The 21987-nt window shown below is 52.2% G+C and overlaps 3 protein-coding genes across 3 annotated transcripts in view; all 3 read right to left on the reverse strand.

Annotated features, from left to right (window-relative positions):
* The window catches only part of HOXD8 (homeobox D8), a 3614-nt gene extending 2318 nt beyond the window's left edge, over positions 1-1296 (reverse strand). Inside the window, exons 1-3 of the mRNA XM_029933300.1 lie at positions 1177-1296; positions 253-445; positions 25-134 (exon numbers count right to left, since the gene is read on the reverse strand). Of these exons, the coding sequence (XP_029789160.1) occupies positions 25-134; positions 253-445; positions 1177-1296 (423 nt within the window). The remainder of the gene's footprint in view (positions 1-24; positions 135-252; positions 446-1176) is intronic.
* Positions 1297-5225: 3929 nt separating this feature from the next.
* Positions 5226-7425, reverse strand: HOXD9 (homeobox D9). The gene is made up of 2 exons (XM_029932970.1): positions 6528-7425; positions 5226-6177 (listed from the first exon to the last, which is right to left on the reverse strand). Exons 1-2 carry the CDS (start codon positions 7306-7308, stop codon positions 5936-5938), a joined length of 1023 nt encoding a protein of 340 aa, XP_029788830.1. The 5' UTR covers positions 7309-7425; the 3' UTR covers positions 5226-5935.
* Positions 7426-10183: 2758 nt separating this feature from the next.
* On the reverse strand, positions 10184-13276 carry HOXD10 (homeobox D10). The gene is made up of 2 exons (XM_029932971.1): positions 12517-13276; positions 10184-11146 (listed from the first exon to the last, which is right to left on the reverse strand). The coding sequence occupies exons 1-2, from the start codon at positions 13259-13261 to the stop codon at positions 10869-10871; spliced, it is 1023 nt and encodes a 340-aa protein (XP_029788831.1). The 5' UTR covers positions 13262-13276; the 3' UTR covers positions 10184-10868.
* Between the last annotated feature and the right edge of the window lie 8711 nt (positions 13277-21987).

The raw sequence follows: 21987 nt of genomic DNA on the forward strand, positions 1-21987 counted from the left end.
GCCTCGCCCAGCCCCCGCGCTCACGCCTGCCCGGCCTCTCCCGGCGCGCGCCGGCTCGGCCGCAATATAATCGCCGACGCCCCGGGTGACCTGCCCCGCTGCCTCCACTGTTTCCTCTCGGGCACCAGGAGGCCCTGAGCGCACCGGGGCAAGAAAAAAAGTGCGCCCGGCCCACGGGGACACTCTTTGGCTTCGGTTTACAAACCCCCGCTCTGGAGGGAAGAGAAAAAAACACCCTCTGCCCGCCGCCACCTCTCACCTCGGCCCCCCCGTGGCGCCCTCCCACCGCTCTCGCCGCCACCGCCGCCGAGGCTGCCGCCCCGGTGCGCCCCGGCGAGGCATTTTCGCACCGCGCCACTGTGTGGAGAAGACGATGGGGGCGAGATAACCGCGCGGAGGGATCCGCGCGGAGGCGACACCGTCGCTCCCGACGGGACGTCTCACGCTAGCCGGGAGATGCCTCCGCCGGCCTTAAAGGGGGCCCATAAAGCCGCACTGCCAAGGGCTCGCCTTGCCCCCCTGGGCCTAGGGAAAGCCGCGAGGCGGGGGCTCGAGAGAACCTTACACTTGGGGGGAAGCAAGGAGGCCACTCCCAAGAGGCTACAGGAGCAAATGACTCCCTCGCCTGGCCCCTAGAGCAGCCCCCCCCCCCACCCCCCACCCCCGAGGTTGGCCGTGGCTTTTGCACCTCTGGACACGCGGGCGCAGCCGAGGGAACAAGGGCAAACGGTGTAGAGAGACCAGACTGCGTACATTAGGGTTGAGTCCTAAAGGGTTTGATTAAAGGTCGCAAGGGTGACCCCAAAACCTGGCATTATCAAAGCGAATCTAGGCCCTTCTTTTCCAGGCGAGCAGGCCTTGTGGAAATGAGATGTACATTTACCCTTGACGCACTGCACGCCTGGCTGAGGCTCCCAGGTTAATTGATATTTAATGGAAATCATGCCCATGAATATAGTTTCCATCATTTCACCCTTGATAGACGTCAGCGCTAGGCTCAGAGGGGAAGCTGAAGAATGTGGGGCGGGGGGGGGGAGGCATTAGCATTGCTGAGGGAGTAATAGAAAAGCGGACAGAAATGTTCCAAGGCGGGAAGGAGAACTCACGCTGGGGTGGGTGGTGTTTCCTCGAGTAGGACGCGCGGCTCCGGGGTCTCAGACCCCGCACTGAGCCAACCCGGGCGGGCGGTGGCCTCGGGCAAAGCACGGGGGGCCGAAGCCTGCGAGTCCCCCCCATCGAGCCTCCGGGCCGGCTTTCGGATCGCGCCGGTTCCAGGCAGCTGAAGGCGGCGCCCATCCTCTGCTAACGATTCTAGTTCGTTTGCCAAGCCTGTGAACTTACTGCTGAGAGCGGGCGCTAGACTCAGCTTAAAAAGTTACTAACTTTTCCAAAAGAAAGGAAAGAGAAGGCTATCCTAGCTGGTTGGCGGTGAGGAAGAGAAACGTCCCAAGTCATGTGGACAAGTCCAGTGTGAATCGGCAAAATATTCCTGATTTTAGAGGCTCAATCTAAAGCCGCTTGGCGTTACACCACGAACTATCTTCTCTCCCCCACGTCTCTTCCCCCCAACTCCCGTCTTAATGTCCAATAAATGTAATAAGTCTATGCTGAGTGAGTTTTCCCTTGCCTCCTCAATCTTCTTCGTGGGCTCTTTGGGTTGACGGACCCCCTTTCCCATAGGGTTAATCCGTTGTTGTGAAGGCACCAGGCCCACGCAGCCTTGGGAACCGACATCGGAAACACGCCCAGAGCCCAGACCCCAGAGCCCACTGAGGATGCTCCCGCTAAAGCTAAAACAGCACGCCGGCTTTTCACGCCAAATGCAAATGTCTAAAAACCCGAGACGGCCCCCAAAGGCGCAGCAGGCAAGTGATTTCAACTACCCCCTACTCCTTGTGGGCTGGTCCAGTCTTGAGTGCGATCCTGAGGTCAGCCCTTGTGTACTGAATCATATTTTGCAAATGGAGAAAATGAGGTCGAGATGGAAAGGCATAACAAGATCGTGTGTAATACTCATTCAATTGTTTCCACTGGGAATGCTTGAAAATGGTTAAGGTAAACGGATTGTTAATGAATTTCCAGATGATAAAGGCATGCTCTATTTTTTTAAATTAGTATGGAGTGGAGGAGACTGGGGTCTGGGAGGGAGGGGGAATTGTTTTCTGCCGGATATCGCCAGGTAAAACTTCCTTGAAATCCGAAGACGAACAAATAGATTCTGATAGTTAACGATTTGTACTTCAATCTTCCAAATACCCAGTTTAAAAAGAATTATTCTCAATAAAGCCTTGGAACCAACTTTGTAATTGTGTAGGGGTTTTTTGTTTTGTTTTGTTTTGTTTTTTAGCTTCAGTGTTTGGCGTGTGTGTGTTCGTATTTAAACTCTGGATCAGTGAGTGGGTTTTGGAATAGAGGATAAAGAAGGAGGAGCCCAGATATCAATTATACAAGGCACCTTCCAGAAATGTGTGATTTCTGGGGGTGGGGAGGGGGCAAAAAAGAAACACAAACACTACGAAATTCATGTTTACATGTTATGGCCTAATTAAGAAAACATTACAGCATAACATTTCCTCTTGGGACAAAACAGCCTCACCCCCCCCAAGCATTCTATTTATAATCTGAATGGGAAAAGGGCACGATTAACTTTGTAAATAAAGAGCTATGCTTCTACACGTTTGTTTTGATAGAATGCATCAACTTAACCATAACATTTTATCGTTTCAAGCTGTGCCGTAGTCCAAATTTTCTGAAATCCTGACTAATACAAAATTTTATACCTAACAAAAACACGGCTGGGGAACTTAACAGCGTACATTTCTTCTTTTTGGTTAAGTTTATCCTAATTTGGAATTAAAAATAAGATTGTAAATATATTAAATCAAAACCTTCCTCCACCGCAACTCCAGCTTTACGAGATCCCAAAGTGGAGCAACAGCGCCCTCTAGTGGCAAAATGCCGCCTCCAACTGCCCGAGTTTAACTTCCCTTTATTCGACTCAAAGCAGTTCTAATCCTGTTCTTAAATTTGACTGGGGCTTGGATCGCTGACACTAATAATGCTTCATCCCTTTGATTGTCAACAAGTCAAGTGCAGCAAGCTGGGGCTCCCGAACGCCAAAGATATTTATACTCCCGAGAGCTTCCAATAGTGTCTTTTTCAAAAGCTTCCAACCCTTCTTTTGCCAGACACAGTAGGTCCCCATTCCGTAATTGCCCACAATTACAGGACGGGCTAGACTTTAAAAATTACAACTTTATAAATACCGACTGTAACACGATTTTTTTTTTTTTGGTCAGAGGAGCCAGGCACTTCGAAAACGAAGAAATAACCAAAGCTCATTTTATTATTTTCTTTTAAAGCTGTTTCTCTTAGCATTAAATCCTGAATATTTGCTATTTTTACTTACTAATTTTACTCCTTCAGGCCCATATCGCTGGGCAATCTGGGAGCAGAGGAGGCAGAAATAGAGACCGACTTAAAAGCTGGATCTCTGAGCGACTGTCTGGAAAGGCCCTGTTGGGCTGTGTTTATTGGATCTTCTATACACAATAAATGAGATTTTAAATTTATATCAAAAGTAACTGAGTGAAATGAATTGACTAAGTATTCCCCTTGAATTTTTGTTAAAGCAAAGCTATAATCAGTTTGTTCCCTTCCAGGTTAATCATTTTTTTCTCAGTTTCAAAAATGTTTTCTTCTAATTCAGCTATAAGAATTATATTTTTTATGAGCAAGTAGATATCATTTCCAACAGTACTTTTGCTGCAAAGTTTGGAGTGGGGGACCAGGTATTTTTATGAAAGGGCATGCAAGTAACTTCATTTTTTTTCCTGCAGACTCTGCAACCATGCCGCTGGGAGACCCTCGCCCTCACCCGAGTAAATGACTCAAGATCACGAACTCTCCCACCTCCAAATAACAGGCCAATTAATAAAGAAAAGAATGAGCTAGATGGAGACCATAGTGAAATATTATAAAGAGCCACCCACCGTAGGCTAATTCTAATACCAGGCTCATTTTAAAAAATCAGAACTACATCATCTCTTCCTTCCCACCCTCCCCCATTTTTATTTCCTAGGTGCTCACACCTCACCGAGGGGCTCCCAAGCCTCTGCCTTCTTGGTCCGACACAGTCTTGTTTATATTTTATTGTCCAGATTTTAAGACCCAGTTTTGCCTGCATTTTTCTCTTCCTCCCACAAACACAACATCAAAATGAGATGGTTTCAAAGCGAAGCGCCGAGCCTGTCGTAAACTCATTACCTCCAGACGTCTCGCCGGCTCGATGGCTTTATGACACCTTGGCTCTTCCTGTTTTCAAAGAGCCCTAGGTATCGGGTTGGCCGCCTGGGCGGGAGTAAGCAGCACCTTCTGCCGGATCTGGGCCTTGGCTTTCCCTCCCAGCCCCCCTCTGCTTTTTCTTCAAGTCCCCTTTTTCATCAGGATCCCCCAAACTCTGCCATCGCCCCCACCTTCTACCCAGCCCCAGCCACAAGGCGCCACCGCCCCTCGGGCCTGCAAAGGCTGTGTTGGGCCCGAACCCTCACTTACAATGACCTTCATTTTAGCCTCTGAACGGGGCCCTCTGAGGGCCAGGCTTAGGGCTAAACAGTCACTGAAACTGAGTTGGTGGGAGGGGGCGTTGAGAAGGGGTGTGGATAGCTAAGGAGAAGAGACTTGACCATTTCGGTCTGCTAAGGTCACTTTGGAGGCTCTTGAGGGTAGGGCATAAGCTCACAGCCTAACTGGCTCAGCCCTCCAGGAGCCAGCCTGACGAGCTTGGCGGGGGGCGGGGGGGGGGGGCTACTCCCGAGTACCGAGTTGGCCTTTCCCTTGTTTAAAGAGAAGAGTGGATGGCTGGTACTTCGTTAGCAGCGGGAGCCGTGTGGGTGCAGTGTGCCAAAGCCCCAGGGAGAGGGTGCCTGGCTTGGGGGGCCCATGGGCTCTGCTAGGCACTGCTGTGAGGCTGACACTGGGCCCAGGGCACAGAGTTCACAGAGGAAGCTGGAAGCAGGCTGGGTGAAGGACAGAGCAGCCAAGGGTTCCCCAGAGGCTGTGCTCTGGCTGCCTCTGCCCACACAAAGGGAGACTCAGAGGCATATCAGACAAGACCTCTCAGGTGTAAGGGGCCCAGGTTTTTAGCAGTGTCTCCCTCCCAGGGATGGGGGAGAAGGCCCGTGAGGGTGATATTTTGCAGAGACAGAGAAAGCAGGCACACAGTGTTCAGGGCCAGCGTCTGGACTCCATTTGATCAGGTCAGCATTTATTGGTAGGAAGCGGAAACATTTACAACTGGTTCTCAGGCAGGAACCCCGAGGGCCTACACTCGCGGCCGCCCACGCAAGCTGAGCCCTTCCCCGGAGAAAGCCGCTCCTCCAGTGCACTGAGAATAAGCCCCCCGACCCACCAGAGGCCCTGGGCTCCTCTCTCGGCCTCCTTTTCAGGTCTCAGCGGAGGGCCCGCGGGCTCCCTGAGGAAAGAGGACTTAACTGGTGGGCAACCTGGGCGGGCCTCCAACGGTTGTCGCTCTGCCTTCATTCTCAGAAATAGGGCGCACTTGGCCCCTGCTTGAGCAGCACTGGGGGTTAGCTAAACTACAGCACTTTTCAGAAACATAGGGGACATTTACACGAGAGGGCTCTTCAATCCAGCGTGCACTCACAAAATAAAACATTTCCTATGGGTTAGGACAGGGAGGGAGCCGGGGAAAAGGCAAAACCCCAAAGCCACTTCGTTTCTCCAACACATAAGCGAGCAAATACAGAATCCCCCCCGAATACCTCACAGAGACCAACCACACAGTCACTTCTACCTAAAAAAAGGGGGGGGGGTATGTCCGAATCGCTGGAGAGTTTCTGGAAATCAAGCACCCACAAACAAAAACTCCCACTGCTTTTGCAGCGCAGAGTGGTCCCGCCAGCGCCGCGCAGGGTCAGTCTCCTTTGGGGCATTTCTCCTTGCTCATCTTTTTCATTTTCATTCTACGATTCTGGAACCAGATTTTGACTTGTCTCTCTGTGAGGTTTAGAATCCTTGCCACCTCGTAGCGCCGGTCCCGGGTGAGGTACATATTAAAGAGGAATTCCTTCTCCAGCTCTAGCGTCTGGTATTTGGTGTAGGGACAGCGCTTTTTCCGGGTGGAGCGAGCGTGGATCCAGTTTGCTGCAGGGTTGTCTACGAAGACGGGGATTTGGAGAAGGGGATCGAGGAGCGGAGGGGAGGCAAGGAGAGACGACAGGGTGGGGGAGAGAGGTCGTTAAATTAATTTCACCAAGGATGGCCGCTTTTCACAACTTGGGGGGAATTATCATAAAAAAAGCCTTAATGCCCGCGCTCTGTTTACCGTGTACAAACCGCGCGCCTAAGGTAGGTGGTTATGGGAAGCTTTTTATGGATGCGTGTTGCTCGCCTAGGCTAGAGTAGGCGTCTAGACGTTTTTATAGGTTAGTAAAACTATCAGTTTTGCACATTCGAGCCTTACAGGTTTCAGCAATAAATCAGGGGGCAATTTCTTTTGCACTTACTTGGGTCAAGTTGCTGCTGCGGCGGCTGCGGATGCTGCTTCTCCTCCTCCTTCAGTGGGCAGCCTGGGCTGGGGTGGTCGCTGCAAGCCGAGGGCTCCGAGGAGCCGCCTGCCCCAGATCCGGACCCGATCCCTGCCCCGGGCCCGGTTCCCCCAGCCGCAGCTGCTGCCTTGTCCCGTAGGAACGAGTTGCAGGAGAACTCGGGGCCGCCGCTCCCCTGGGACTCCCGGGCCGCGGAGCACTCAGTCCGTTTGGAGGAGGAAGACGTGGAAGTGGAGGAGGAGGTGGAGGTGGCGGCGGCGGCAGCACCAGGGGTCGGGGCCGCCCCGGTTTCAGGCTTAATCCCGTAGTGGCGCCCGTTGGGTGGGCCGCTGGGGCCGGGGCTGGGACCAGGGCCCGGGCCACCTCCGCCCCCGCCGCCCGCGCCCCCCGGAAAACCGGGCAGCGGCTCCATCCAGGAGCGCATGTAGCGGCCGGGCTCGGAGGCGGCGGCGGCCAGGGGCGGCGGGGGCACGTATGGGTGGTAGAGGCCGCTCATCGCCGCCGCCGCCGGGGCCTGAGCGGGCACCGCGGACCACGAGGCAGAGAACACGGCCGATTTGGGGGCAAAACTACACGAGGCAAACTCGGCGGCAGCGGCGGCCGGGCTGTCGGCCACACCTGCGGGCCTGCCCTGCGCGCCGGGCCCCGGCGGTCCAAAGCGCGCGGCGAACACCTCGTCGCCCTCATGGCCTATGAGCGAATCCACGTAGTAGTTGCTGAGGGTGCCACTGGAGGACATTTTGAGGCGCCGTGCGCTCCCACCCAAGGTTACACTGCCCGCCGCGGCGCCGCTCCTCGCCGGCGCCCGAGCCGCCGACTAGTTCGCAGGCTGCAGCTTCCACCATTGGTCGCGCGGCCCACGTGATCATATTTACCAATACCGGGAGTAAATCAGTCCGCTAAACTGGGGGCTGCTGTGATTTAAAAAAATATATATATCATCATCATCATCAACATAAGCGCCGCAATTAGAGCCCATGAGCCCGGTCCGTGCGCCCAGCTCGGTCCGGCCGGGCTCGGACAGCCGGGCGGTGGCTGGAACCACTAAGCCCGACCGTGGCCGGAGGAGGCGCTGGGGACTATTTGTTCCTCTCCTCTTGCTGTCCTGGGTCTTGCAGTTCGGAACGAGACGCTGCCTCCCTAGCGCCTGGACTCCGAGATGCCGGCAGCGTGTCCAGGGGGCACCGAGCGCTTGGCCGGAGCCCGGAGCAGCCCGGGGAGCGCAGGGCGGGATGAGGCCCAAGGCAGGCCGGCCTTCCCCGGCGGCCCCCTGGCGCCCGAGGGGAGTTTTTTCCTTGTGCCTCTCTCCCTACCCAAACCCACCCCTCCCCACACATACCCACACACACTCTCTCACAGCTTGTCGTGTTGTTTAAAACAGGTGGAAGACCTCTGTAATGATATTATGCCTTTCAATAAAAATTTTATGAGGTGTATTTGATTATAGATTAATGTGTCCCTAATAAAACGGACGGATGGAGCAGCTCGAGGGCCTCCTCCCCCTACCACACTCACACACGCCCGCGCAGCCACACACAACCCCGACGTGAGGCTGAGCACACGCCGCGGCCCGAAGGGTGAGCTGGGGCGGCCTGGCCCGCCGCCTGGGTGCTTCGGTGGCCCCCGATGGGGCTTCTGTGTGCCCTCGGAAGTGCCGGCAGGCTGTCGGAGTAGGCACTGCGAGGACAGGGGCCGCCAGGGTGCCTTGTCTTCTCCGGGGCTGCCAGAAAGGCCCTGGAAGAGAACACGCCATAGGGCAGAACCCAAACGCTAGCTCAGGCCCGCTCCCATCCACCGCCCCAACCCTGCCTTGAAGAGGCCAGTGGGAACCGCATCACCCCGGGCCGGGACCGCTTCTTGTGGTTGTCCTTGGGCCACGGTCTTCTGAATTCTTCTTCTTCCTCCCCCCGCCCCCCCTCCAGAGGTAAGGCTGGGCAGCCTTGAATCTGAGGGAAATGCCCATTGTCACTCCCAAATCCATGGTACAAAGCCTCGGAAGCGCCGCTGGGAGCCAAGACAAAAGCAGCCCCAGAGCTGGCGGCAGAGAATATATTCCTCACTCTACAAGTTGCTCAGAGCACCGTTGGAGGGATCCCAGCCCACCTCGAGCCCCGGAAAGGAAGGGGGTAAATGGCTACTTATGGCCTGATTGATTGGCTTTGCCAATGGCTTTCTGATTTTCTTCCAGAGGAGATGCCTTTGCCTGTAGCACGGGTTTTCCTCTGAGACACGGCCCCCTGTCAACAACTAATGGCGCTCCCCACATTGCAGGGAGGAAACGGATAAGTCAAAATTGCCCTCCTTCTTCTGCCCAACCAATGGAGGTCTGGGCAAATCTATTCCAGTGTTCCTTACCTGTCATTGACCCGGAGCCTTTTCTCTCCCACCCCTCGTAAATGGCTCCCCTAAAGGGTTCTGTCTTGGAACTGGGGAAGGTTCTTGGTTTTCAGGGGGCAGTTTACAAAACGGAATAAATACTGAGTCTCCCAATGACTCCCTGAATGCGAACTGTAAGGCCCAGAGCCCCTAAAGAGATAGTTTTATGGGGGAAAATAACAAGTGAAAAGGCTGTGTTTTGTGAGGCTACTTGAAGCTGGTGGAGATTTTTTGAAACCACAGCCCAACCTGGGGAAACGAATTCTCTGTCCGCTCGTCACCCTTCTCCCAGGCAGGACTAGATAAGTCTGGACTCTCTCGGTGGTGAAGGCTGGCTGGAGGTTTCCAAGCTGTGTCGGTAGCTGGAACATTGGACTTCGTGGAAAGTCATGTTCATTTGCAAATTCGCTTTCAGTTACCTTTTTTGCTGTTGTTCGTTTTCTTGCCTCCCAGAGACAGTAGCTCCAACCAGCATTTTGTAATTAAATAAAGAGAGCATTTCCTGGGGAAAATATGGTCTTCCTTTCAGAAAATTTCACGTGGGCCACTAAAAGGTAAAGACTGAATATAAAACCCTTCCACAAGGAAACCAGGGCAAAGTGGGATGGGAAAACTCACCCATCCTCGGCTTCGCTGTGGCCTGGCTTGTCTTGCGCTGGGGATGGGGTGGGGGTGAGGGAAAGGGGAGCAGAACTGGATCCGACGCAATGCTAGCTGCTGGTTGTTCTTGTTCCTTTACTGGAGGCCCGGCGGCTTCCAGGTGGGCAAGAGTGCTTTCGACCTAGCCTCTGACGATGGCATGCCAGCCAGAAATCGCCAAGACCCCACTAAAAGTATTTAAAAAAAAATAACAGCCAAAACCAAAGACAGGAGAACACACAAATGAGGTGTTGTAAGGGAAAAAATACCCCAGCATCGGCATAGGCTTACTTACCAGGCTCTGGTTAGAGGGAAACTCACCCCCATCTAGAATTCAATTCTGTTACTACCTTGGGGAGGGGGGGGCTGCGGGGAGAAGACTCCCCTTCTTCCCATCTATGAAGACAGCACACCAGGCTGGATTATCATTTCCCGGACCACGGCCCTAGGCCTCCTCCAGTTTCTCCCCTCTTCCTTCCCCTGCCCTCTTTCAATGCCCCTCAACTGTCCCAAACAAGCAGTTTAACAGGAAGATCATCTCACCAAAGGCTTTCATTCCACCGAAACACATGTCCATTTCAGAAAGCAGAGGGAGCGAACTCGTTTCCAGAGTTTATTGCATTATACATGCGACCAGAACATGCACAGAAAGGACAGGTTGCTCTTGTACTTCTACCAAACCACAGATGCACCACAAGGGAAGGCTACAAGGCATAAGTCGTCAATATTCCATCTCACCAAGGACAATTGCTAAATTCATTTGTGAAAAGATACACTGTAATGTGCTTTTTTAGTCCCCCTCCCCCCAAAGCTTGTGGATTTTCTTAATCTTTTTTAAATATATATGTAATTTAAGTACTTTAAAGTACTGGATGTATTCAAAACGCCATGAGATCATGGATTAACCACACACACAGACCTTTTGTGTTAGGAAAAACATGAAAAAGTCACATTGCTGGATGGATGAATGGACTGATAGAGGCTGTACAGTTCCAATAAGTTAAGATCCAAATGAAAATGCGCAGTAATAGTTACCCTGCATTACGATGAAAAAATAATAAATTACACGTGCTAGTTTTTTTAATATATATACTCATAGGGATTACAGATCACTTGCAGCACGAACAGAATGACCCCAAAGTCACATTCTAGCAGGAAACAAAACAAAACAAAACAAAAAACAAAGAGCAATGAAGGTTTTGTTTCCGCCTTCCCAGTCCTCCAGCACTAGGCCCTGGAACGCGGTGCCCCCTCTCCGATCCCGGCCTCCGACCGGCCTGGGACCTAAGAGAAGGTGAGGTTGGCGGTCAGTTCTCGGATCCGGTTCTCTCGGCTCATCTTCTTGAGTTTCATTCGGCGGTTTTGAAACCAAATCTTGACCTGCCTGTCGGTGAGGTTAACGCTCTTACTGATCTCTAGGCGGCGCTCGCGGGTGAGGTACATATTGAACAAGAACTCTTTTTCTAATTCCAGCGTTTGGTGCTTAGTGTAAGGGCACCTCTTCTTTCTGCCACTCTTTGCAGTGAGCCAATTGCTGGTTGGAGTATCAGACTTGATTTCCTCTAACAAAATTAAAAGGAGAAGAAGAAAAAAATCAAGATTTTTTTTCTCTCTCTCAGGCTGTTCAAATGTACCCTTGGCCATGACCCTGCTGGTAGCCAGGCCGCTTTGGGAAATGCTGGTATTAAACATTACTCTTATGAGGTGGGCCCTGGAAGGGATTTGTAATTGATGCCAGGTTAGTTCAAATGCCCCAAATGACACGAAGGGAGGGTACTCTTGCCCTAGATGTTAGGGTTGTCTCTTTCTCCCCCTCTCTTTTTCTCTCTCAACTTTCCGACCTGCACAAAACATTAGTACAATAGTAAACTTTCAGGATCTCCCCCAGCAACATTCTAAGTGGCCAGCTCATAACAGGGCTGGAGTGGAAGAAGCAAAACACAGCCTGAACAAGACTACCAAACCCACTGCTGCCTCACACCCCCAAGTCTGCCACTTCCCCCCACTTCTCCTGCACAGGCGGGGAGCCCCACAACCAGCTTTATAGTTGCCTTTCTCTTTCAAAAGATAACCAAGGAACCAAATACATCTTCTCCGACTTGCCTGGGCATTGTTGTACTCCCCAGAATTTCGTGAATTCTCATGTCTTCTCATCTCCACACAAAAGCATCCCCCCAGCTTCTTACTGTGGGCCACCTCTGGACACTGAGGAAAAGGCTCAGGGGCAGGGTTCCTTCCCCAAAAGCCAGAGCCCCTGGTTCTTTGCCCTAGCCAAGCTCTAAGGCTGGCCCGCCGGGTGGGCCAAGCAGATTCCATTCACCTCCCTTCAGCCTTTGCCCCCTTTGCAAATGGATTGCAAAGCTTGCGGCACTTTCCCCAGACAAAGCCAAGGTTACCTAGCCCCCGCAGAGGTAGGGAGCCGGGTTCCCCAGCCCAAGCGTCAATCAGCCCAGCCTTTTCGTTCCCATTGCCGCCCCCAAGCTCGCAGGATGCGGGGTGCACACAGTTGAACACGAACACGGTGCCTTGGACCACCTTAAAATCATCACTGGGTGAAAGGCAAAAGCTGGGACTGCAAATCTGAGCAGGAGGAAGGAGGTTCTGGGGCTGTGTTTATGAGAGCCGCAGGTCTCATTTGCCCTCTTTTGTTGCATGTCAGGTCTAGCTCAGGAAAAATAAACCCGGCAAGCCCTTCCTCTGTCCAGGCGCCATCAGCGTGGGGCCAGGACTAGCCAGGAGGGCCAGGGCAGCCGGGGAGAAGCCGGGACCATCTCGAGACTGAGACTGCCCCTCTAAGAGCCGGGAGGAGCAGCACCTGCCAGTCGGGCCCCGCCTCAGCTGCCCCGGCTCGATGCTGGGCACCCAGGCGCTCCCTCTCTGCCGGGTTCCCGGGCTGCACGCCCCGCTGGGGTGGCAACTTGCCCATACCGACCTTTGCTTTCCTTCTCCTGTACTTCGGGACTGGACACGGAGACCTCAGCCAGGCAGCTCCTTTCTTCCGGAAGGCCGCCCTTGGCCTCGGGGCTCTCCACCTGGGAGACTTTGGCGGGCTCCTGGCCACTCACAGGCTCGTTCATCTTCTTTTCCATCTGCAGCTGGGCGGCCGAAAGCTGCGGCTTGGCCGCGCCGCGAGGGTTGAGCTGGAGCATGACTGTGGAGCTGCCTTCGGGGCTGTTATTGTACTCTTGGGTTTTCCCGGTGGCGTAGGTCTGACTCAGTCTAAAATATCCAGGGACAGGAACCTCGGGGTTCTCAACGGGACAGGACTCAGGGACCAGCCTCTGGTACGAAGGGACCTCAGCAGAAATGAGTTTGTTGCGCTTATCAGAATACATGCAGCAATTGGATTCTTCCTTAATGTTGGTGGTGAAGGAGCAAGTGGGGACTTGCTGTGTAACAGGTTGCTCTATCCGACAAGATCTGTTCGGGTCTGTCCAACTGTCTACTTGAGGTATATAAGGATGCACATTCATGCCCATATTTTGGTGGTTCACTTCTCTTTTGGCCAGAGACGGGAGCAGTCCACAGGTTTGCATTCCATAGGTCCCCATGTCTGCGCTAGGTGGTGGCATGTACATGCTGGCGCTGCTCGAATAAAAACTGTCACTCCTGCAGGCACTGATCAAGGAATCTACTAAAAAAGTATTAGCAGCAGGAGAGCTGTTGGGAAAGGACATTTTGGGGAGGAATTTGAAGAAGAGAGATTGTGTCCTTTGTAGGCTGACATCTCTAGGAAAACATTCCCCGTGTAATTGTGGATGCCTCTGCCGACCACATGACAACCAAGCCAATGAGATTTGAAAATGGCCTTGAGCCGCATCCTCCTCGCAGGTCACGTGCTCCAGAGCCCGGCCGGCCGGCCGCGTAAGCACGGACAACAGCGACATCTACTACGCGCCCGCGATAGTGCGCGCTGGAGACAACCGGCCCAGCGCTCTCCGTCGCCCGTCAGCCTCCCCGGGGCTCGCTCGGCCGGCTGGCCGGCCGGCCGGCCCCACTCGCGTCCCCCTGCTCCGGCCTCTGGGCCCCGCTGGCGGAAGGAAAGAGGGGCCTCCGGGAGGACGTGCGCGGGGAGGGCCGCCGGAGTGCCGTGGCGCCAGCACACAGAAGCATTCCCCGCACACACCCCGGGCGGAACGCGCCCCGGAGCCGGGGCACGGGCGGGGGGGTGGGTGCCCGGCTGGTCACATTCCTCCCGGGCAGCCTGGGAAGGTGAGTCGGATTCCCCGGGGGCTGAGACATCCCACCCCAGGGGTCCACAGTAAAAGATCTCTCACGCAAAGACGCGGCCAAGTTATGGTGGGGAGCGGAGGCGAGAAGAGCCGAGAGGGCTAAGAGGCCAAGCAGCTGGCCAGCCCGGAGCCCCGAGGACCGCTCGGCTCTGGCGCTGTCCATTCCGTCCTCCGGCCCGAGGGAGATGCGAGCTCCCGGCCCCTCTGCGCCCCAGTGGGCCGTCGGAGCCCCGGAGCCTTCGGCGGTCGGAGGAACCACACCCCGACCTCTGCGGCCGGGCCGCTGCGAGCTTTCAGCCCGGAGACAATCCCTCGCCAGCAGTGGGCTATCCTCGAAAGCGTCCCTCAGGCTCCCAGCGGGAGAACGAAACCGAGGTTTCCTTCCCCACACACTCTGGTAATAATGAGCAAAGAGGAAGGAAGGAAGAGAGAAAGAAAATAATTTTTTTTCAAGGAAAGGGGAAAACTCTCGCCCACAGACGCCAGAAGTTTTCAAAAACTGACTGGGCCGAGTTAGGAGAGCGATAGAGACGAAAAGGTGTCATTTGGTTCTTCTGCAAAGAAAAATATGTTTTCCTTTTATGGATTTTGTAAAAGCATTGGTTTCTGACAAGTGCAAGGTACAAAAGGTTGTGGAATTTATTAATACATATTAAGAAGAATCAGGGCGATCAATAAAATTCTCATCTACATTCTTGGGCTACTTGGTAATTTTCTTGCTTCTGAAGGTTTTTAAAGAGTTATACCCGCTGTTGCCACACACGGGAAGATATTTTATTAACAAATCAATCGAGACTTTGTAAAGGATAAGATTAATAGTTAAGATTTAGCATAATGGCGTTCGCTTTATGAATTATTGAAAATTATACTATTGATTTTTCCCCTTCGCTACTAACCAAGAAGGTCAATTTTTGTTTTAACACAAATCGTCAAATATTAAAAGCTATACTTTTGTCAGAAGTTGAGTTTTATAGTTTTGGACAATTCCTAAAATGATTTGACACCGGTTTGCTTGGGTAAGGGGAGGGAGAAGATAGAGGAGGTGGGAGAACCTTAGTCCTCTGTTTCCTTTGGTGACGGAAAGTTCTATAAAGAGGATTTGGTCTGGGGTTGTGGTCGAGCTCATTAAAGAACAACCAGCATCACCACCATGGAAACTCAGAGTTTTATGAGAAACTTCTCCAACAACTTCCTTTCTTGTTCTCTGGTTGCAGGCGGGTGAGCCGCGCTTCAGAAACCCAGCCGGGGCAGCAGCGGGGAGCTTTAACCTTGATTTCCAAAGGCTTGCCCTGGGCGAGGGGCCGGCTGGGGCACAGGAGCCGTCCTCCGGCTTCCCAGATTCCCTTCCCAGCATCTGAGAGAGGAAAAGGGCCCCTGAAACCCTGATTGTGAACCAGTTTCTCTCTGTCCGGGTAGGCGTCTGTGTTTTCTTCTCCCCACGCTCGCCTTGTCACGGGCTGGCCTTGGATTTCAGGCCCAGGGACTGAACTTGTGGGCAAATTGGGTTTCCGCCTCAGCAGAACATTTCTTTGGAGCCCGATGCTCATTAACGCGCCTCAGCATTCTTGGGGAACTAGGAGCCTGCTTACTCCTTCACAAAATCCTTTTCCAATAAACCCTTTGTTCCCCCTCCCCAAAAGGCATCTCCCCTGGCCTGGTGGAAACAGGCGCTGAACATTATTTTCGGCCTTGGGACCACTTTGCCTGTCCCCTCTAAGTGCCCTCGCCCAAACAATAACCCCTTTTAAAAAACTCCACGGTGGCAATGAGACAGACCTTTTAAACCTTTACGCAGCTGTTCAAATACAACATCATTGTCAGGTTAAAAGCCTGGCGCCTCTAACTGCTCCGACTGGGCTGCGGGATGCCGGCTGGCGAAGCCCGAGGCTTAAACATTACCTTTCTGCAGGGGTGGCTGTGTGTAAGCTTGAGGATGGGGAGGTGGTGGTGAGGAAAGCAAAGGGAAAAATGTCCAACTTTTGACTCTAACCTGCTACAGTCCTGCTCAAAGCTTAACAAAGCCACTGACCATCACCTCAAAAATGGTTTTATCACAAGGTGGGGATCATGATCCTGGCCACGGTTAAGCATGCCCAGGGCTGGACAAAGTGCCCGCTGCACATACACTCGGCAGGCGCCCTGACGCCAGCCTGGCGCTCCAGGACTGTTGTCCCTCTGCCTCTCAGCCAGGGCAGCTGCCTGGAACTCGGATGTCCAATTCTCCCTATTCCACTCGTGAGACAAGACTGTTTAATCTAATCGGGAATTTTATGCCCATCAAATGCTCTTTCATAATCTTTATTTATACATGAAGAAAACATTAGGCTAAAACCCAGCAATTGCTTGCAGAGCGGGTAGGTCTGCAGTGAGCCAAAACAAACAGGATCTGCCTTCCGAATTTGGGGGCTTTTCTGTTTCAACTCTCAGTGGCTTGGGGCTCGAAGTCACCCCCCCACGAGAAGTTTTAAACAGGTCCTCTTCATTCACAGAAAATGTGTATCAAATTTTGAACCCGTTATCACAAAATTCTATTTTATTCTGTCTCAAATGTGTGCCTTCAGATCAGTTCTTTGAGGCCAGAGACTCCAGTGTTTTAGAGCGATTTTATCATAAAAATGGAGCAAACCAGAAACAATACAGAAGGATGATCTGGATCTGGGAGGCTGGAAAATTTGGCTAAGACTCTAAGGCTAAGATGAAGCAAACGGAATGAAAAGGCAGTGACTTGCAAGGCCAGTCTGTGTTTTGCTTACGAGTATTTAATGTAGGTCCATAGCTGCTGTTTTCGATCATCTTTAGATCAGTTGGAGCAGTTACCATTAATAATAAATCAATATCGTGCTATAAAGGAGATGAATATCCATATTTGTATCAAGGCATCCTCCTCCCTGGCACAGCTCTTCCCAGAGAAGAATTAATAGAGTTGCTTTAGCAAGAAATTAGCATTTGTAATCAAGAAGTGGCTTGCATCTGTGCTCTTCTGTCACCAGGAAGAAGAGCAGTGACCCTGGGGCTGAGTAGACCTGGGGATGCTTAGGTTCACTCTGAATTTGGGCCTGAGTGGCCGCAGGGCTGTGTCATTCTTTGGGAGTCAGAGTGGACGGGGACACATTTTAAAAGCATCTTCCCAGGGGAGCCCCTTGGAGTTGCACTGTGCAACTCCCAGCCAATGTGAAAAGAAATCAGGGGGTCAAATGGGGGGGCTGGGGAAGTCACCACCAACTCAATGAAGAGTCTGTGGAGATTGTGCAAAAGGGCTGGCCGCTGGGGAGCCTCTTTCCGTTACAGACACAAAAGACTCCTACTTGGCTCATTTTCCCTCCACTTCAGAATCTGAGACCTTGGTGACTCAAGATACAGGGCCACACTCCATGAGCCCCACAGGCTTGAACAGTCAGGAGGGACTGGGTCTGCAGCCCCCCAGAAGTCCTGGTCTAATCCTCTGCCCTTTTCCAGCCCGTGTAGGGCGCTGCTGGCAGGAAAGGAACTGCAGACCGCCGAGTACCCGCTGTCTGAGGAAGGCTGCCAGCCAAGACCAAGGGACCACGAAAGGCCACGTGCACCCCCGCTGGAGCTGCCTAAAGAGGAACACAATGACATTTGGGGAGGAGCGTTCTCACCCCGCCTGGACTCGGAGCCCAGGTTAGGCTCCAAGAAATGTCGCTTCACAATAGCGACCCTCGGTCAGACAGGCAGGAGCCAAGGGTGCCCGCGGGGAACACCTATGCCTCTGGCTGGCGCCTCACTTGGGGGCTCGCGGTGCGCCAGCCTCCACTGAAGCTGATGCCAGCTCCCAGGGGTGGACCCAGGGCCTTTGGTCTAAGGTCTGGAGGAAGGAGTCAGAGACAGCGGAGCCGAGGAGGCCAGCACTAATTCTGGGGGAAGGAGGCGCTTCACAATGAACTTCGGGAAAGAAGGGACAGACACCCTCCCTTAGAACGGCCCAGGTCCCGCAGCCTTCACTTTTGAAAGCTCCCTTTTGGACTGAGGATGGTGACACAGGCCCTCCCCAAAGCCAGGAGCTTTGCAAAAGGGAGATGGGAGGCAAGGAGGACACGCAGCAAGCAAATTGCTTCCAAGAGCTGGTGCCAAAATCAAACTCTGTGCTCAAGGCCAGCAGGCGGCTGGAAAGAATGTCCAGGATTCTGTCAAACGCAAAGCTCGTTTGCTTCAAATGCAACCCCCATTCTCTGCCGCCTTGTAGTGTAAATGTTTCCTGGGACAGCCAGGCGCTACCCGCAGCCGTAGCCGCTGCACCAACGGGCGCCAGGCCAAGACACTCCAACTCATAGTTCTGCTAGAGCCTCCCAATGCCGGGCGTCAGGCACGGCCAGATTCGGGGGCACTCCCTTGCCCAGAACGATCCCCTCAGTCCCAGCGCGGCTCCTGGCTCATTTTCTCTTAGACCACACTCAGCTAAGTTGCCTGCGCCCTCATCTGTCTTAAACAAAAGCCTTTTAATCATCTCAGGCTGTCGGAGACTGTAGAAGGTGGATGCTGTTTTGGGGAGGAGTTGGTCCTACCCTCTTACGGTTCTTCATACTCAAACCAACAAGAAAATTGATTTTATCTCATTTAATTAACTCGCAGCGGCGTGGCTTATTTCGAAATGCACATAGTTGTCTTTCAAAAAATCTCTCCTCGACACCACCAGATTATACTAAGGTATTCTTTGCGACAGCCTTATCTTTAAGGAGACAACGATTAGGTGATTGTCTATTTCAGGAATCTGGGTAGCTCCCTTTTCTCTTTCTTTATACAACTTCCCACACCTCGGGGCTGCTTAGAACAAACAAACAGCAAACAAATACCTTAGTGACCGCTGGTTTCTAACGGGCTGAGATCGCCTATTAGATTCCAGTATTGGAAAGATATGGTACCGCGGCCTATTCCGCCAAACGCGGCTTCTGGAACGTGAGCACGCCCCCGTGTGGCTCTCCTAGGCCATGCAAACGGGAAATGGTATCTCTCGGTTCGGCTTACCTAAGGGGGTGGACACACAAGCTTGCTACATTTAGACGCAGTTAAAAAAAAAAAAAAGATAGATGGAGAGAGAAAGAAATAAACCAGTCTTAAGATCCTGCACCGATCATACTACTAGGGCACTGACATTTTAACGGACGCCCAGAAATCCACACAAAGGAATCCCCTTCCGAACGAAATTATTCAATTGTAGGCTTTTGTTTCTCATGCAATTTTCACCAAAGGTTGAGGGGCACTTTGGAAAACGGCATAAATATTTTTAGTTTTGTTCCATATCATGGAAAGTACAATAATTTATCTGACGAGGCAACAGTTTTCTTTTTCCCCAAATATAGCGAAAGGGTAAATCTGACTTGAGCTTCCTCTTTCAAATGCCTGCTTTTAGGGTCGTGGTTCTTTATTACAGCAAAGGGGACTACTATCTATGACCCCCCAAAAAAACCCCACCTCAGTTTATACCAGCTGTATAAAAAGCATATGGGCAGACACTTTAATCTAACCAGTATTTTGAAAAGAAATCAGTTGCTATCGAATTACACAAACGTTTGAAGGGAAATTAAGGTTATTGATCCTGAAATTAGGAATTTGCTTAGATTTATGGTGAGCCCCTGATATGATTCTGTGTGGTCATAAATGTATGTAGGGGTCTGGAGGTGTGTAAGCATGTGTGTGTGAGAGAGAGTGGGTGGCGGCTGAATATCACAGAAGAACCTTAAGGCGCCTAATTATTCAGAAAGGTTAAAGGTGATGACCTTGACATTTTGGAAGTTCAAAGGCATACACTTATGCACTTATGTTTTTCCTCTCCCCCCCCAACTTTGGCAATTAAAAAAATTTTGCATTTGGAAATGCATACCCCCTCTGAAGATGCGTGGGGTACTGTACATCTTATGTTTTTGTTTTTGTTTTTTGACTTTGGGCTTAGGAGAGGTTAAGAGTCATAAGGTTCACTTTACTTTATTCAGAGAAAGAGATGCTTTTCTCACTCCTACAGTTTATTGCACATTGCGGAAATCTCTTTTGGGCCCACCAGAAGGTGTATAATATAACCCAATTAAGCTGTTTAGAACTTTGGCTTTTATGGTGTTGTCTAGACAGTTCAAGGTTTTGTAAACAGCCTGGCCTGGCCCTGCAACATAAAGTGCAGTTCAGCCCCCACCACATTCTTTAACTTGAAGCGATAAATGCAGTGAGAAGTGGGTCTGCAGCCTCAGGCCCTATTCCAGGGAGGGGGGTCTTACCTTCTCTACTGCAGGCCTGCTTGACACTAGCAAGGATCCCAAGCTCTCTCCACCATTGGTGACTTCCTTTTGGAAGACTATTTTGTTTTCAACGAAGGTTTCTAATTTTGGTTTCTTTTTGAAGGGACTCTGGCTCCTTGACAGCTGGTTAAGAGTGAATTTGGACTGCCTAACACGTTTTTTAAAATGGTTTTTGTCTCTTCAGAAATTCCAAGTTCACTAATCTGGGACTGGGGGGAGGAGACGTCCTGGCTTGGTTCCTGCTCTCTCAGCTTCATTGCCTGGAGGAAGCAGTACTAACATGGCTGGGTCATATCTTCGGTTCAGAAACTCATCTCTAGAGTGATTTTTAAAACCAGTGTAACCTAGAGAACGTGGGAGAGAGCTACTCTTATTTCAGCAGGATCAAAAAGCATTTCACTTGATTTTCAGTTGCATATGGGAGAAGGTTCTGGCCACTAAAATACCCTAACCGAACACTACACTTCTTTAAAGAGGAAAAAATCGTATAGTGTGTTGAAGCTGTAACCTCCAGTTTACTAGAAACGATTTATTCACACAAAACACAGTGACTTATGCCTTGATATGGCAGACCAAAGGTACATTTCCCAGAGTTTAAATAATCTGCATTCACCAAGGGGAAAGGTCGGGTCCCTTAAACTCAGAACAAAAACAAGTGCCTTCCAACCCAGCGGCCTAACTCTCTACAGATCCCACAGCGTCCCCACGGGGACTCAGAGTGACGGAGGAAGAACAACAGCACATTGGCGGTAAAATTGTAAAGGGACGTTTGCATTTACCATTCTCCCCTCATTAGGATCCATTCGGCCAAGTCCCCGGCCTCGTCCGCAGGCAGCAGTGGTCGCTGGGAGGTCCCGAGTTGACCGTGGGAAGGAATCGTGGAGTTCCACAGAGAAGAGGCGTCATTAAACCCAAGGACATTGGGCCTGACGAGGGCAGGTTGGTGGGGAGGAGGGTGGGTGACTGGGGCTCGGGGAGAGGGGTGTTTCCTGGAGCTCTCAAAATAAGGGGTTTCCAGTGAAATACTGCAGACGGTCTCTGTTCAGTTTCTTTTCTTTCATTCTTCGATTCTGGAACCAGATTTTGACTTGCCGGTCAGTGAGGTTGAGCATCCGAGAGAGTTGGAGTCTTTTCTCTTTGTTTATGTACACATTAAAGAAAAACTCGCGTTCCAGTTCGCGGATCTGGTACTTGGTGTAGGGACAGCGCTTTTTCCGGGACCGCTGGGGGGCCACTGCAAGGCAAAGAAACCAGGAGGTGAGAGAGGCCGCCGACTGCCCACCCCTATCTGCCCTGAGGCCCAGGCCCACACGAGGGCCAGGCCTCAGCCCGGTTGGGGACGTCCCCTGCTGCAACTGAAAGGCCCTGCCTGCGTCGTGGGGGATGATATATGGGCGGGCACAGGAGAATGCGGGCGTGGACATGTGTACACGCCAGGACACACACACACACACACACACACACGCTGGCACGGAGGCGGAGAAGCAGAGGGCAAGGGAGGCTCTGAGTTGGAGCCCTAAGGGAGAAACAGGAGCGCGCCGGGGCATCAGCTCCGACTCCAGCCAGCAGCGCGCGTCAGCCAGAGGCTTGGATAAAGTCCAGTTCAAGATCTCCCAACCCCACCCCCCTTAAAAGCAGGAGGCTCCAGTGTCCTCACTCACCAAGTGGCTTGAAATCTCCCTTCCCTCACTCTATGATCTCTAGCACCACCACCCCCCACCCCAAACTGGGGAAAAGCTCTCTGCAGCGATTAATGTCCCCTCGAAGTCTACCTTAAGCCCACCTAAATTGGTTTCCTATCGTAAACACACTTTACAACGGCCCGGGAAATCTTATAGGATGTATAAACCCCTTCGAACGCTTATAAAGTAGCACATAAAACGGCGCAAGCAGAGGGAGGCCCCCGCCGCCCCCCCCCCCGCGCTC

This window comes from Suricata suricatta, chromosome 3, assembly GCF_006229205.1.
Source record: "Suricata suricatta isolate VVHF042 chromosome 3, meerkat_22Aug2017_6uvM2_HiC, whole genome shotgun sequence".
NCBI classification, from domain to species: domain Eukaryota; kingdom Metazoa; phylum Chordata; class Mammalia; order Carnivora; family Herpestidae; genus Suricata; species Suricata suricatta.

Excerpts from the sequence above, each read along its gene's own strand:
- HOXD9 (XM_029932970.1), bottom strand. The coding sequence starts at position 7,308 with ATGTCCTCCAGTGGCACCCTCAGCAACTACTACGTGGATTCGCTCATA. Across the intron at positions 6,178-6,527 it reads GCAGCAGCAACTTGACCCAA|ACAACCCTGCAGCAAACTGG; the intron begins GTAAGTGCAAAA and ends CCGTCTTCGTAG.
- HOXD10 (XM_029932971.1), bottom strand. The coding sequence starts at position 13,261 with ATGTCCTTTCCCAACAGCTCTCCTGCTGCTAATACTTTTTTAGTAGAT. Across the intron at positions 11,147-12,516 it reads ACAGGAGAAGGAAAGCAAAG|AGGAAATCAAGTCTGATACT; the intron begins GTCGGTATGGGC and ends TAATTTTGTTAG.